General features: G+C 44.0%; 1 protein-coding gene across 1 annotated transcript in view; it reads right to left on the reverse strand.

Moving 5' to 3' along the window:
* The window catches only part of LOC119173791 (uncharacterized), a 42,627-nt gene that overhangs the window by 9,595 nt on the left and 16,998 nt on the right, over positions 1 to 16,034 (reverse strand). The window contains exon 6 of the mRNA XM_075894542.1: positions 1,806 to 1,883. Coding sequence (XP_075750657.1) covers positions 1,806 to 1,883 — 78 coding nt within the window. The remainder of the gene's footprint in view (positions 1 to 1,805; positions 1,884 to 16,034) is intronic.

Raw genomic sequence — 16,034 nt, forward strand, 5'->3', positions numbered from 1 at the left:
CACACACCCTTACTTTAAAACCAAATTAACATATCTTCTAGGCAATGCTCGTCACTGAAAATTGGTCAGATGTGGCTCCGCGTTCCGGACTATCAAACAACACAAGCATCTCGAGTTACCAAATTCGGTGTCAGCGGTCCTTCAAAAGCGCTCTGAGTTCGAAAATAAACTTGTCGCAATCACTCTTTCCTCTCCGTCTATCCCTTCCTGCTTCCGCATTTCGCCTCACGCTGCAAAAAAAAAAATCTTTCAAATGCGTCACCAATAAGCCCAGTTTGCAACCCTCACCAACACTAAGCTTTTTTTTTTCGCGTGCCCGCGTCATCGGGACGACATTCGTGCGTTCACTTGAGGAGGAGGAGGAGGAATAAATGAGGAAGGACAGGGAGGTTAGCCCGTTCTCAGACCAGCTGGCTACCCTGTACTGGGGAAGGGGGATAAAGGATGAGAGAAAACAGACGTTGTAAAGAAAAAGGAGAGAGAAGGTCATCAGACGATCCACGACGCTGTTTAGAGTCTGTCTCTAAGACCACTTGCCTGCAAAAAGCGCAACAACGCTCTCAATGACTTGCGTGCAGAGGACGGTCTCGGCCAGTGTCCTAATACCCTTTCTTCTGACAATTGGCGATTGTCTATTCTATCTAAAGCTTTCGACAGTTCTTTTCTTGGCGCGCTGAAACGAGGACACTCGCAGAGAAGATGGGAGAAAGTCTCTGCGCAGCCACATTTGTCACATGTCGGGCTGCTGGCCATTCCGATTTGAAACGAATAAGCATTCGTAAAGGCCACCCCAATCCACAGACGGCACAAAAGTGTCTCTTCTGCTCTGGTTATTCCTGATGGAAGACGGAGCTGTAGGTGTGGGTCCAAATTATGAAGGCGGACGTTGGTGAATGCCGGTGAATTCCACTGAGCGAGTGTCAGTTCTCGTGCAAGTGATCGAAGCCTTGCAGTGGCGTCCGTTGTTGATAATGGTATAGCTACACAAGGGGCATCATCATGAGCAGTTCGGGCTGCTTCATCTGCATGGTAGTTTCCATCAATGCTGCAGTGGCCTGGTATCCATTGATACGATATGTCATGTTGTTTCTGTATAGACCGGTGATGAAGCAGTCGTATTTCAGCAATTAGCTGTTCGTTTCGTCCATGACGATATGGCGAGGCAATGCCCTGGAGAGCTGCTTTGGAGTCGGAGAATATTGACCATGTTTGTTACGGTTTTTCAACTAGGAACTCCAGAGCAGCACAAATGGCGGCGAGTTCTGCCGCCGTGGATGATGTCAGATGCGAGGTCCTGAACTTTATCGTGATGGATTTCTCCGGAATCACCACTGCGCCTGTTGAACTTGCTGAAGTGACCGACCCACCCGTGTAAATGTGAATGCGTCCACTGTGTTTCCCATGCAGAAACAGCAATGTTGTTTGTTTTAATGCTAAAATAATTGTCGGATATGGTTCAGGGAATCTATAACTGTCAAGCAACTTACATACTACATTTGAAAAATAGATCTCAAACAGGAGAACTAGCAAGGGCCGTCTTTTCTTTTGCCCCTTCCTTGCGTCCGTACTTCTAGTGCTGCGCTGTAAACCAAGTTCACGATAAATCCCAACCAACTGGCCCAACTGGCCCTCTTACTGTCCCGTCCAGTCCGAACGCAAGTGGGTTGTCGAAAGCTATATGAGCCCACTCTCCTGAATTAAGCTCGTGCCTTTCCTTGCACGTCGTTATCAATGCTTGATGGGCCTGAACTCGCTGTAGCGCACAGCTTTGCATTGCCCAATGGCACAAACGTGATTTCACTCACCGACTGCGTTTTCTCGAATGACTGCTGCGACTGCGGCTTCGCTTCCGGCGGGATGGTGCAGTGTTGTCCTTCGTGCACCTGGGCACAACAATAATCAACACACATTAATTAGGACTGAAACAGACCGTTGCGACAGTGCAATGATTGCACTTTCGAGAATACTAATCAATACTGCTTGTGTCAATTTTGGGGTTGAAGATTACGGCTACGAATTAATCGTTAGCAGTAGCACGCATTCTCTGTCATAAACAATTTTCGCTGAATAATGAGGCTCTCTGGCTACCTACACTCATTCGTTCAAATTTAAAGGACCCGCGAATTCTCGGACCATGGCATTGTTTTGTGCTCTGCCCATTTGATTCTGTGTGTGAGCTGAGCCAAGCGGGAGAATGCAGCAACAATGATCGTTGGAGGGCCAGTTCGTAGATACAGTGCTAGAAAAGGCGCGTCCAGACGGATCTTTCTCAGCCAACTGAGGGTCCTAATGTGGCGGCCATGCTGGAGTCGATGCGAACTGCCTACAATTCATTTTCGGAGAAGCCTGCTCTCTAACGTGAAGCCGGTGTCTGCAGCCATTTTATTCCATTCCTATAGTTTATATACAAAAGCACACACGTTTAAGCACGTTATCCAGACAACTTTTAGAAGACAAGGTGCGAGCGCGACGCGTGAACGCAAAGCCAATGGAGTTTGAGTGCCGGGGACCCCACGCCGCTTGAGTATACGTAGGCTCTAGCGTTCTTGTGTATACTATTAGCTGCTACACCCACAAGGGAAAGCACAAAGAAAATCACTACGTAGTAGTAGTGATTTTTTATTTACTTCCTAAAATGCAAGTAGGTGCAGAGGCCTTTGTCAGGTGTATGAAACGCTTTTTGCTTTCTCTATTTTGTTTCTTGCATTTCAATAAATAAATAAAATTACTACTGCGTCGGGGACGCTTCAATCGGGGCCGTACCCGGGAATTTTGTCGGGGGTTGTTGATGTGTGCGACGGCTGACTGTTTGTTGCCACTTGTGGTCGATGTGAAGGTACGCGCAGTGGTGGTCCAGGGAATCTGGGATTCGGGGCAATTTTCTGGGCAGGAAAATGGCTCGTTTGTAGCAAATCAGGAGCAGCCACATAAGCATTTTGTAGCAGTTTTGTAGCACCTATTTTGCGTTTTGGATCAGATGGAACAGGAGAAAATCGAAACGCATTACATTTGGTGCAGCTTTTTACTAACGCACAATGGTTCGGTACTTTATAGAAAATAGACACAAGCAAGACTGACGCTGCGCTGCCATTTACCTCGTGTACACACCACGGAAAACCATGGTATGTTGCAAACTGACTTTATTTGCGTACGTAAATATAACGCTTTTACACTACTGAGAACAGTTAAATGCAATAAAACCTAATTTTCAATATTCAATATTCAATTTTCAATGCAATAAACTTAATTCACAATCTTGATACAAAGCTGTATCAAGATTGTGAATAAATTTACTGTTCAGACGTGCCTACGTGCCCCATATGAGCTTTTTTTTTTTTTTTGGTAACTGGCTAGCAGACGCACGCGCGTAAGAGTCTTTCCTTTCTGTCGAGCCTCGCGCATAACCGGATGGCTCTTTGTTGAGCAAATAAAAATCATTATCATTATTACTGTCTTGTTTACAATGTATATGGGCTTCAAAACCATAAATAACGTTTTTCTTGCAATTAACCAATTACATCTGTATGTACTGTTAATGCACAGTATTACTATCGCATGACGTGATAAACTAATAAAAACAGATGTTCATGCGACATGTACTGAGCCTAAAGCAGTTCCAGGAATACTGATAGCCTCACTTTGGGGAACGCAGCTTGGGCCGGTAGGTGGCTATGCTGTAGAATGAATAATTGAATTTAAGCGCCTTTATTTATACAGCGTACAATTTTTTAGGTGTGCGAGGTAACGTGGCGTAGGACTTTTAATCAATGATTTTTGCAAAACAACTCGTTATGTACATTTTGCATATTATGCCACCTCAACAAGGCCTAATATACCAGACCTAAGACTGGGTACCAAGCTTACGTATATTGCCTCAATGAGCTTGAATGTATCTCCGTGTAAGTAAATATGTTAGACGCTCGTAATAACCTCGGAGTTTTTTTTTTTTTTTTGAATTCATGAAACACGTGCATGACGAAAGGTTAGTAACTGTGCGCAACAGGTAGTAGCCGTTGCAACCTTTAAGCATCTACTAACGCATGTAGTAAAATGGTGGTAAAAAGTTCGTATTGACCAAAGAAAGTTAATAACAGCTGCTGTTACTAGCTTTTTGCTAGTGGTTACAAGCTTTGTATTTACAAACTTTTCTTTAAGAGTGTGCGAAGGACACACGAAGCTACGGCTGCCAAGAGCAGCACGACACACACGTCAGCTAGACGGCAGTGCCCGAAATGGCAAATAGATTTCTTCGTTGTCTCTTTAGCTACCAACGCGGTAGTACACGTTTGCAAGCACGATTCGATTCACCGAAAACCCATTTCGGCCCCTGCAACACAATCACGGGATTGTTTAAACTTTGCAAACACTCAATGAAGAGACCATACTTACTTGCTTCTTATGCGAACCAAGGCGCTTTCACCTCGTTCAACGCACCCGGACGAATGCGCGGGAAACTGACAGGCAAGCAACAAGCCAGTGGACAAGAGAGCAAGCCGATAAGAGCTTAGAGTTTCCCATAATACATACTAGAGGGAACTCTGGCGCTAGTGTCCATGGGAGCTGCAAAGCACGGCACTTCAGCGAGCATGGGAATGATGGGTAGTACACACATTTGTCTAATATTCGTACTTCTGGCCTGCCTTTGGCTACGTGTGTGTTCGTGTGGCTTGGAGCTGTTTTCTTACGAAACAAGTATTAGCAAATGTTCAGCGGTTGCGCTTCATCATTTTACTTTTTTAGACTTACTTTCCGAATTGGCTCACAAAGTTCAAAAGTATTCAATCTTTATTTCAAAACAAAACCGAAACACAGCAATAAACGAAGCCGCAAGTACGATTCGCCGCCCGCAAGTACGAAGACTAGGCAAATACGTGTACTACCCACCATTCCCATGGTCGCTTAACGATCGCAGCGCCAGGGTGCCCTCTAGTTAGTTTTGAGAAACTCTAAGGATAAGAGTGCCTGGGGCTGGTTGCCAGACCAAGAACTACGGTTCAAGGTAAACGTGGCGCTTGGTGCACTTGGCGCAAATTGCAGTTCGTTGGGCGCAGCGATGCGCAGGCAAATATAATTGTAGAATCAGCCTGGCTACGCCCACTGCAGGACAAAGGCCAGCAAACTTCTGTTTGAAACTGAATAAGTAGTTGCCAGACTTTGGTGGAGCCAGTGTTGCCAGACGGCCGCTAAATATGACGGCGTTGTTTTTTTGTACAGTTTAAGCTTCCCTGTAATGTTTTCCCTTCGGTTCTCGCTGTTTTTCAAGTGTACGTGGTGTGCCCGTGTCACTCGGTTGCCAGTAATTTACGTGCCGTTTCGGAGTTCTGAGTATTTTGCGAGAGTACGTGATGAGCAGAAGTGACTTGGGTCCCCGCAGAGCTAGGCACAGCAACGGAGGTATTCACACTTCGGCTACAACGATGTATGCTGCCCACGCTGTGCGGAGTTTTGCGTGGCCGTTGAGTTCCCCCGGTAAATCCGTCGTTGCGCGTGCATTCCCTACTTCGAGTCGGAACTCGCCAATCTGCTTTCGAGGCACGATCGAGTCCTATATGTTATTATTATATTGTGACGTACAGTGAAAAAAGGGGGCTCACACTTCTACAACACTCAAAGGCTGCTGAATAAAACGACTGTGTCAACAGGCCGCACAAACACAACGGATTACACAAAAACCATACGGGAAAGCCCAAACTGCAGGCGCAAATATTCCAAAGTCTGGCAACCGACTTACGCAACGCCAATCAACCCTGCCTTGTGTTTTCCGTTGCCACATATTACGTGCGAACTTTTTAATCTCATCGGCCCACATAACTTCCTGTCTCCCCTTCGTGCGTTTGCCTTCTTTGGAAATCCAGTAAGTACACAGTTATAGTTTACGGTTAGCGTGATAGCGGAGGTGAAGGGAATGGTGTTACCGTGCCGCAAACGTTCGTTGTGTACAGCATCTTAAAGTTTAGCGGAACAGCGTTTACGTGGTTTACGCGCCCCAGCTTGGATGGTGGCGCCACCTATCGCATGGTCAATAAGTTAAAAGCAGTGAAAAGAAAAAGAAAACTAGAATGCTTGCTTATGCCACTACGTGAAGCATTGTTACAAGTTTATTTTTCAAATAATAAAAGCAAATAATTATGAAACACGCAGCAAACGCGAAAAAAATTGTTGCCGATTTGTTTACATTGATCTTTTAGTTAGGCCTAGACGCGTTCCAAACGGCAAGCTATCTCAAAAATTACGCCAACTTATCCGTAATACTCGGTCATCGAAGCTAACTGAAGGCAGGTGAAGCCACTTTAAACAGTCGTTTGCTGCGAATAAGGTGAATCTTTCAACAACTACGCCAAAATCACTTCGAGACGGGCGTGCGAGAGCGCCGCCATGTTTACGTGCACTGCGTACACTTACGCTACCACGCTAACCTTATATCTGAAAAATAACGCGCGTACGGTACACGGTATAGGTAACGTACGTATATGCGCATTCGTACTTCGATTCCGGTATCACGGTACGCCCGGTATCTTGGTAAGCCCGGTATACTATAACTGTCTAGTTACCCTTAATCACCAGTGGTTATCCTGGTTACGGGCCCGCCCCATGTCCATTTTTTCGTCTTGATTTATTTGACTAAGATATTCTTAACACACCTTTGTTCTCTGACCCACGCTGCTCTCTTATTGAGGTTACACCTATCATTTTTCTTTCCATCACTCACTGCGCGCGGTCCTCCGTTTAAGCTGAACCCTCTCTAGAAGCCTCCACGTTTCTGCTTAGTAGGTGAGTTGCAGCTGTTATATACCTTCGTTTTGAGGGTTAGTGGCAGATTACCATTTATGATTTGAGAATGCTTGCCAATGTGATCCGCTCATCATTGTTTTTCCAGTTATTTCACCCTCATGGTTCCGCTTCACGGTTACTATCTGTCCTACGTAGATGTATTCCTTTACAACTTCTAGCGTCGCTCCACCTACCGCAAAGCGCGGTTTTCTGCCGAGGCTGTTGCACATCGCTTTAGTTTTTGCATAATAAATTTCCGGTTTACTTTTCTGCTTTCCGTGTCCAATACAGTAATCATGAGCTGTAATTCGTCCCCTGAGTCGCTCATTAACTCTAATCTTCATTACATCTAATCCCTAACTCTTCCCAATCTAGGGTCCAGAAAACCTCCTGTAAAGACGTGGTTTGAATGGCATTTGGCAGATTGTGTCTCCCTGCCTTACACCCTTCTTTATTTGGGATTCTGTCCCTTTCTTTACTGAGAACTATGGTGGCGGTGTGTCCACTGTAGATTTCTTCCAGTATGTTTATGTAGGGTTCTTTGATGCCCTGATTCCGCAGTGCCTGCATCACTGCTGATGTCTCGACTGCATCAAGCGCCTTCTCGTAATCTATGAAGGCTATGAATAGTGGTTGGTTGTATTCCGCGCATTTCTATATTACCTGATAAATAGTTTAAATATAGTCTATTGTGGTGTAGTCTTTACGAAATCCTGCTTAGTCCTTTGGTTGATTGAACTCTAATATCACCTTATATTTTATTTGCTAATATTTTTGTAAATAGTTTGTAGAGAAGAAACAGTGAGCTGTTCTGCCTGTAATTTTTCAAGCCCTTGGCGTCTCCTTTCTTATGGATTAAGATTATTCTGGTATTCTTCCAAGATTTTAATACCCTTCTCGTCAAGAGACACTTCACGAATGCGGTGGCCTTTTTTTCTAACACAATTTCTCCGGGCCATTTTTCAAGAGGTCCGTTGTTACCTTATCCTCACCGGTGGCTTTGCCTGTTCGCATTCCTTCTAGGTCTTTCCTTACTTCCCCCGTCGTTACTGGTAAGATATCGAATTCCTCCGGACTGTTATTGTTTCTCCCAATATCATCCTGCAGGGTTGTTTTGGCTCCTGTACAGCTCCCTGTAGAACTCCTCCACCACCGCTTCTATCCTATCCATATTGGTTATGACACTGCTTTCCTTGTTCCTTAATGCGTACATTCCATTTTTGCCCATGCCAAAGTCTGCCTTTGCAGCTTTTAGGCCTCTGCCGTTTTTTAGAACATGCTCAATTCTTTCTATGTTATACCTTCTGACGTCAGCGACCTTACGTTTATTAACTTCGAAATCTCCACTAGCTCTAGTTTGTAGGTTGTATTTGAGGCTTTCATGGTTTGTCGTCTCTTAAGACTTTTCGCTTCGTGAGATAGTCTGCCAGTGCCCTGCCTAGTGACTAAACCTCCCACTTCCAGTGCACACTCTCTGATGATACTAGTAAGATGATCATTCATTGTGTCAACTCTAACACCCGTTACCTTGCTTAGTGTCTCGAATCTATTCTGACGCGAAACTCTGAATTCGTCCACTTCCGCTCTCACCACTAGTTCAATATATGTGTTCTTGCGTATCATTTTTCTCTCTTTGCTTTTCTAAATCTAGGTGAATACGAGCTGTTACTGTGCTATCGTCACTGCATCGGATCTTGCCATTGACTTCTACATCTTGTACAATCCATCATGAACTTACTAAAAGCGCGACACCAGAAAAAATACAGGACAGGGAAGGAGTAAAAGAAAAAGAAAAGACGGCGCCGTCTTTTCTTTCTCTTTTACTCCTTCCCTGTCCTGTATTTTTTCTGATGTTGCGCTGTAAGTTCACTATGGATCCTAACCAACTGGCCCAACTTACCGTCTTACTACAAAATATCTTGTACAATGACTGGGTGTGCCCACAGAATGAAATATATTTCATCTTTAGTCTCGCCACCAGGTCTTCGCTACGTCTACTTACGTTTAGCCCGTTTTCTGAAGAAGGTATTCAAGATCCGAAAATTATTACGTTCTGCGAACCCTAATAATAACTCCCCCCTCCCCCTTGGTATTTCAAGAGCCTATGCCATATTCCCCATTGCTTGGTCTCCGGCCAGTTTCAATTGCATACTTTGGCATTAAAGTCGGCCATCAGAATAGTGTACTGTGACTTTACTGACTCTACACCTTTATAGAAGTGTTCAACCAAATGATCATCATGGCTCGATGTAGGCGCATAGGCCTGTACTACCCTCATCTTGTATCTTTCCTTAATATTAATTGTGATACTTTCCACCCTCTCCACGACGCTATAGAATGCCTTTTCTCAACAGCCTGAAAGTCCATTAAAAAAAAAGAACATGCGGCGCGGTTTCAAACCTCTGACCTTGCGAGCTAAGGTAGACACTACTTTGGATGACCCGCCTTCTCCCGCTTTTTTTCTTTCTTAACTTCTTCCCGTCTCGCTCAAATACGATATTGTTGGTTTAAAAGTGTCCGCAATGTCGAACTGTCGCACTCCTACTTCGACGTTTCCTGTCAACTGACGAGTTGCGTGCACCTGTTTTCCAAACTAATCAGCTACTTCTATGTAATTGTTACCTAAAACGCATACGTCGTGGGCAGTTGGAGTGCATAAAAATTAAACGAAAAAAGTTTCTAACTGCTAAAAAACAGACAGGTGCTGCCTTTAAGGCTATTTTGTTGGCGTTGAAATATGTAAGTACACAGTGGCCCTCAGTCGGGAGTCAGATTACGTACTGGTGATTACATCTACGGTCTGCCTAATAACGTAAAATAGTAAATGAAAATGTAACGAGCGAATTATTTCTATAGTTATAGAAAGCGACGAAAGGCAAGGAACTTCATACGAAAGTAATGACGCCCTTGCATCACTCATCACAAACTTGAATCGCTAGAGCTCGATGACTCCCGGCACCATACTCATACGCAACGATAAGTCCAGGAATTGTAACAAATAGGCGCAGTTGGATTACCATTGTATGTGAATACATTGGTTCCAACAAAAGACTTGAAAAGAAACTGGGGGGCGGGAGGTGTCAGCGACCCTCTCAACCCCCCCCCCCTTTTTTTTTACGGCCCTGGCTCCATACAATTGTTGTCGAAAGAAACATAGAAATAAATTAAGACTTTACAAGCAACGCAGATAAGAACAAGACCACACACGCACATAAAATGACACAAACACAAGCGTCGTTTTATGTATGGGTGATTGTGCCTCATGAGCGCTGCTTCCTTCATCAATCCCTAACTGCAAAAATTACCTTGACCTCTCTTCCAGCCATGTGGAGTGTTGACGGGACAAGGCATCTCTACTGGCGGTCATGCTAACGACTGGTCACCTAGCCATAGAATACCTTTTACGGGACGTCACAAACAGATTCTCTGCGTTAGGTATCTGAAAATGGCGGCCACCACGACTTTTTTTTTTAATCGCATTAGAGACGGTCACTGTAGGTAAGGACCAGGCTCATTTCTTCCCCGCTCTCTTCTGTTCGCCAGTCACGCCAAGGAGGAACACAAAGGGCAGGAGAGGGCACTAATCTATTGTCGCAATTTCTTGCTTCGTGCATTCGAGCAAGCGTTCACGTGGCAACTCAACCAGCTGGTTCATCAAGATGGCGACCACAGAATTGTAAACCTGACTCCCGTTCTGGGTGCCGAAACGTCTTACTACAGTTTTATCTTCTTGCGGTCGGCGTCTTTTTATTCAATTGAAGTTATATATACGCTGTGACTTGGCGGCCGAAGCCACAAGCAAACAGCGCGTATTTCTGGCTCTAAAGTTTAAAGGGTTTTCACAGGATTCCCGGACAAAAGTTTTTGAAGAAAATAAAAACCACCCAGAGAAACCAAACTACACAAATCACATATTACGACGCCAAAGTAAAGACAACGTGCGTAGCCATCTGTCGCTTTAATAGGCCAAATCGGCAAAGCCGAATCTCAATTTGTGCGGCGCAGCTAGAACATGACTAACGTCAAACCTTCGTTCGATTCACCTACGACAATCAAAACCGTTGCACGGCAGTTCACGAGTTGAGAAATCGTGCAGCGCGAGTTCAATGGTGCGGACGCGGTGCCACAAAAAAAAAGGGTGCTCGAGATGGTGCAGTCCTTATTTTTGTTCAGTTTATATTTACGCCGTCCACTCAACTTTGACAGGCGGCGAACGTAAAGCACTAGAATCTTGTCAAAGCATATGCGGCTACGACAGCACCATGAGAAATAGTTCAGGTCGTTCCCGCAAATCAAACGAAGCTTTAAAATAAAATCAAAATGAAAGTTCGACACTTACCGGCTGGTCGGTTTGTCTTCCGTCGCAAGCGCTCTTCTGGACGCCATCAGCACTTTGAAACAAACTTGCCGCGCTGTGTCAGAAGCCTTCCAGAACTAGCGACGTTTCTGATAAATAGTGATTTGAGGTTAGATAAGATGATTATAGCGATAGCGATAATGGTTCGCGGTCAGCAGAGACACCGAGGAGCAGTTCGAACTTACACTCTAGTGCCGTTGTCAGTTACACTCTAGTTCCATATAACGACACAAGGTCGTAGTGGTGCGAGAGATAAAGGACGACTGATAAGGCACCTTCCCGAGGTGCACTCTGCTTGCTCCGCCCAGACGACCGAAGCACACCCTATCGACTCTGCGGCGAAAGAAATAGTTCCGCTCAAGCACTTGGCAATGTTTCCGCAGGCGGAGTTACGGTTATATCAGCCTCATGACGTCAGATCTAGTATACACGCCCATTAATGCAGGCTTGTGTACATCCGCCATTTAATAGCACGGCTACGTCGCGTTATTCGCCAGTGTTGCCAATTAAGCGGTTATCACGCAAAAAACTTTGCTGCGTCCTATTATGTTTAGCAGGCAAAATTATTTTGATGACTTGCAGCCTCACTAGTTATTTTACCGGTGGACGTTTTTTTCTGAAAAGATAAGAATCGCCTGTGCTCACATGACCTCGCTGAAGTAAACGTGATCAAATACATGAAATAAGCTTTCCCCAAGCTTTCGCAGAAGGGCAGTCTGCTTTACATGCAGATTACATGAAGAAGGGAAGGATTACACGCAAAGAGCCAGTCAGGGCCAAAGTTTTCAAAAATCTATCGGTTATATTAGGGCTAATAGCTTCGCGTCAAGAAAGCATTTCTCTCTTTGTTCTACTAATGCTTTTCTTTTTCGATTTTTATCCATGTCGGGCACAAATATTGAATTTAGTGGTTTCGAGCTCGTTGTGAGGGCTTCTGTGGTGATATTGATGTATTTTTGACTTGACAACGCTGCCAGCCAGCATAACCGCACCAATTCGGCCGTCTGCAGAACTCAAGTTTTTTCACACCTCTGCCTGCGGTCATAAGCAGCCGATAAACAATTGACGATTCCTTTAAAAGTGAGGTCGCACCTCGTCAGTACTAGGAAAGCCCACAGATCACGAACAGAGAAAAAGAGAAAAGAAAATGGTGAATGCCCAACAAAGAACTAGTAGGCTTCGTCCTCCCGCTTGATTTGTGGATGGCCGGAAGCGATAATAAGAGGTGAGCCGAAAGAGGTTACAACCCAGTACTTCACTAGGATCACAACATATTGTGGACAAAGAGGAAAATATTTTGAAGAAATGGGATGGGAAGGGGGGGCCCAGAACTAGAAACCCCAGTGCGAGGCATGCGAAGCATTAACCCTAACCCTAACAAGCCTAACCCTCAGCTTCAACTGCATTCAGCCGCCAAGAATTTCGCTTCCCGCATTAGATTTGGGGTTGCTCTTGAAAAATTTTAAGCTTGCAAGCAGGCGTACACATACAGACACACGCATGAATGCAAAGAATGGCTAAACAACCAAGAAAAAAAATCTGTCTACGCCAGTGCTATGAATTCCGTTCTGCGAGAGTATATGGACAATGAATCATCAGTTTCCTAAGCAAGTGATCGAGGCAACATTTAGCGCTTTCAAAATTATAAATGATTGTGAGTGATAACAACAGCATGCTGAGAAACAAGATCCAAGGGCCGGAAAAAAGAATGACGAAAATATTTTTTCCTTTTTTTTTGCAGCCACACGAAGTCAGAAAAAGCATGTCTAAGTTTTCAAACACTTTTGTATATGGGTGTAGCGCCACGAACGAAATTGTTCAGAAAGAAGACGCAACAAAGAGGTGCATTAATCCTTACTTTGCGTCCATTTCAAATATAAAACCATGAAAATACCACACGTTACCGACACAGGTCGGCAAAACAGTATGCTGCTTGTGATGATTAGCACCACTATAACTCTGCTTTTGCTAACATTTTGGAATGGTGTAACACATGGGATATGAAACTTAATATAAATAAGACAGTGTATCATGGTTTCTCTCACAGAAAAGCTCCCCTTGTCTTTACGTACAGGCTAGGCTCATTACCACTGCATGAGGAAACGCTATACAAGTACTAATGTGTCAGTCTCACAAATACTTTACCGTGGAATATAAATATAGATATTTGGTCTTCTGCATACCGCGAATTGTACTTTTTAAACATGAGCTCAGTCTCCTGTAGCTGTAAAACTACTTGTTTATAACACCCCATTTGGGCCAAAACTTCAATATGCATGTGCTGTTTTTGAAATTTTTACTAAAACAAACATTACCGCCCTCGAAAATGCGCAAAAAAAAAGCTGTCATGTTCATTTTTTCAAAATTTTCTCCGTATGACTCTCCCACTGAAGTAACGCAGCCTAACAGCATTCCATGCCTTGACACTAAGGCAGAAAGCTGCACGTTTACAATTTCTTTACCTGCTATGGAATGGGAAACTAGGAATGAACCCTTCATCTTATCTCTCATCTTCAACATCAAGAAATACTTGTCACCATCATTGTAATTCTTTGACACCATATTTCAGGAAAACAGTTTTATTCCGATTTTCTTTTTTCCCACACACCATAAACGACTTAAATGACTTTTTGTCGCCTTTGATCACATTGGGATCATTCCGAGTTGCGATTGCTTTACCTTTTTTTTTCGTCACCCTGCTTATACCTGTATAAAGTCAGCAGTATTTAATAAATAAAGATAGAAAGAGCTCTCTTGGACTAAAACTTACTAAAATATTCCTGAGCCAAACTCACTTGGACTCACTTAAGAAAATTTTCTTCAATTGGACTTACTTGGACTCAAACTCAACGAAACACCAGAACTCACTCGAACTATGACCCATGGCTTAATTTCAGTCTCAGTGAGTGCGAGTGAGTTGACTCATGAGCGACTTCACCGACTTAAAGTTACGAATAACACTCGCCCATAGCAAATACTACCATTTAGCCTGCATTGATACCCTTGTTTCAAGTCCACAAGGTCGAGGAGTATCAAAAAAGAAAAAAAATCACTGGTTAATGCACGAGTGTACTAGAAAATCTATTAGGATTTCTCGCCAGAAAACAAATTTACCTGGCTCTCAGAACTTTACAGATATGTGACATACTCTGCTGCGGATCAACTGAGGAGAACGATTAGAGTACAGGAGGTTAGGCTCTAATATACACATGTATGCTCTTGCATTTGACTTGTCACATCAGTATCGCTTAATATATCTCTATTTCATGCCGTTCACTTAACATTTATCTTTCTATTGCCAACGTTAAACTCCTCCATTCTAACAACAACCTAATACATGCCTAATCGCCATAGTGGATGAGATCTTAGTTGTTGAAGGCAGCAAAAACTCAATGACGAGTGCATTCAGTAGATAAATTTGCACATTTCACACAAGCTGTGTTTTCTCTTGATATTATACTGCATACCACTCCAGTGACTGCAATGATACCACAGAACAGAAGCATTCTTTAGTACATCACAAATACTTCTGTCTGAGGGAGAGAGAGATAAATAAATCTTTATTTCAAAACAGTGTTTCGAGCGATATCTAGTATCACCCTAAGATGAGAGGGTTCCCTAGTCCAGGAAACTACTCCCTTCGACTGCCCTCTTGGCCCTGGCGACGAGTTGTCCCTGGTGATTCTGTTTCATGAGGACGAGCATGGCCTCCCACAATTCGATTACGTGGTCACCATTCGTTCTTTTGAGCCTCAGTTTAGCTAATGCTTGGTTCTGTGCTTGCTCGCGAACATTTTTACCTTCCCAGACGCGTGAAGAGTCAGTCCATCATCTACGTGCTATGGCTCCTGCTAAACGGTTGAGCCCCTCAAAGCAGTGTCCCGAAAACGTTACGCAGCTGGCATCGCTGCTAGGGTGGTATATGCAGCCCGGATCATGATATCACTATGAGGTGCACATCCATTGGTGCAGGCCTGTGTGCATCTGCCTTTGAGGAAAAAATGTCTCGGACTTTAGTTGTACCCAATACTAAAGATTGTCTGTGACACCTGACCTAGAATATATACTGTGTTGTGCCAGCTTTCCGTGTTCAATTTTATTTACAGGATAAGGCATCAGCTATGGAGCTCGAAAAACTCATGGGAATTGCTCAAGACAGAAAACCTGTCGAAGCTTCAGTTAAAAAGTGACCTTCGCAACTGTCGCCAAGCGCAGCGTAAGCGAACACCTACGCCACTCGTTTTGGTGCAGCTAATGCTGCGAACTGGGTCACTTTTTGTACATATCAAACATGCATATAAACGAACAAAAACGAAATGCGTTGAAGACTTCATAGTGTTGTATCGTGAATTTTGCAAGCATCAATATGTGGCAGTCGCCAGCATGCATGCGGACTTGTTCTCACATCCCGCTGAATGTATGGTTGGATTGTAATAGACAATGTTATTGTTCACATGAAGCGTGGGACGGTGGAAATCTGCACAGTCTGCGCCAAAGGCAGGCATAATTTGTTGGTTGTTGTGCCTTGCCTCGTGCAAATGATTCTGAGCATAGGGAAAGGTCAGTGATTCACTGTTATAACAGCAGAACTGTCTTCATTCTACCTTAACTTAACATGGTACTTCACATACATGGTAATGTGCATGTGATTCTCTTCCCTTTTGCTCTTTCTCCGGTTTATAGACCCCAACTTAAAGTCAGACTTTTGTATCATTTTCCTCGTCACCTGGAGACTCTCTAATCGACTTCACCTTGACGCAGCGTCCAATCAATAAATATATGTGCCGCCTTAGTTTCACCGGTAAGCCATACTCTGACAAGTGTGGTGCTTCAGAATAGAAAGAAAGTACTCGTCTCCAAAGCAGAATACGCTATATTTCACAAGCACCGATACATCTCGGTATAG

The sequence above is a fragment of the Rhipicephalus microplus genome, chromosome 5 (genome assembly GCF_043290135.1).
Source record: "Rhipicephalus microplus isolate Deutch F79 chromosome 5, USDA_Rmic, whole genome shotgun sequence".
Taxonomy (NCBI): Eukaryota; Metazoa; Arthropoda; class Arachnida; order Ixodida; family Ixodidae; genus Rhipicephalus; species Rhipicephalus microplus.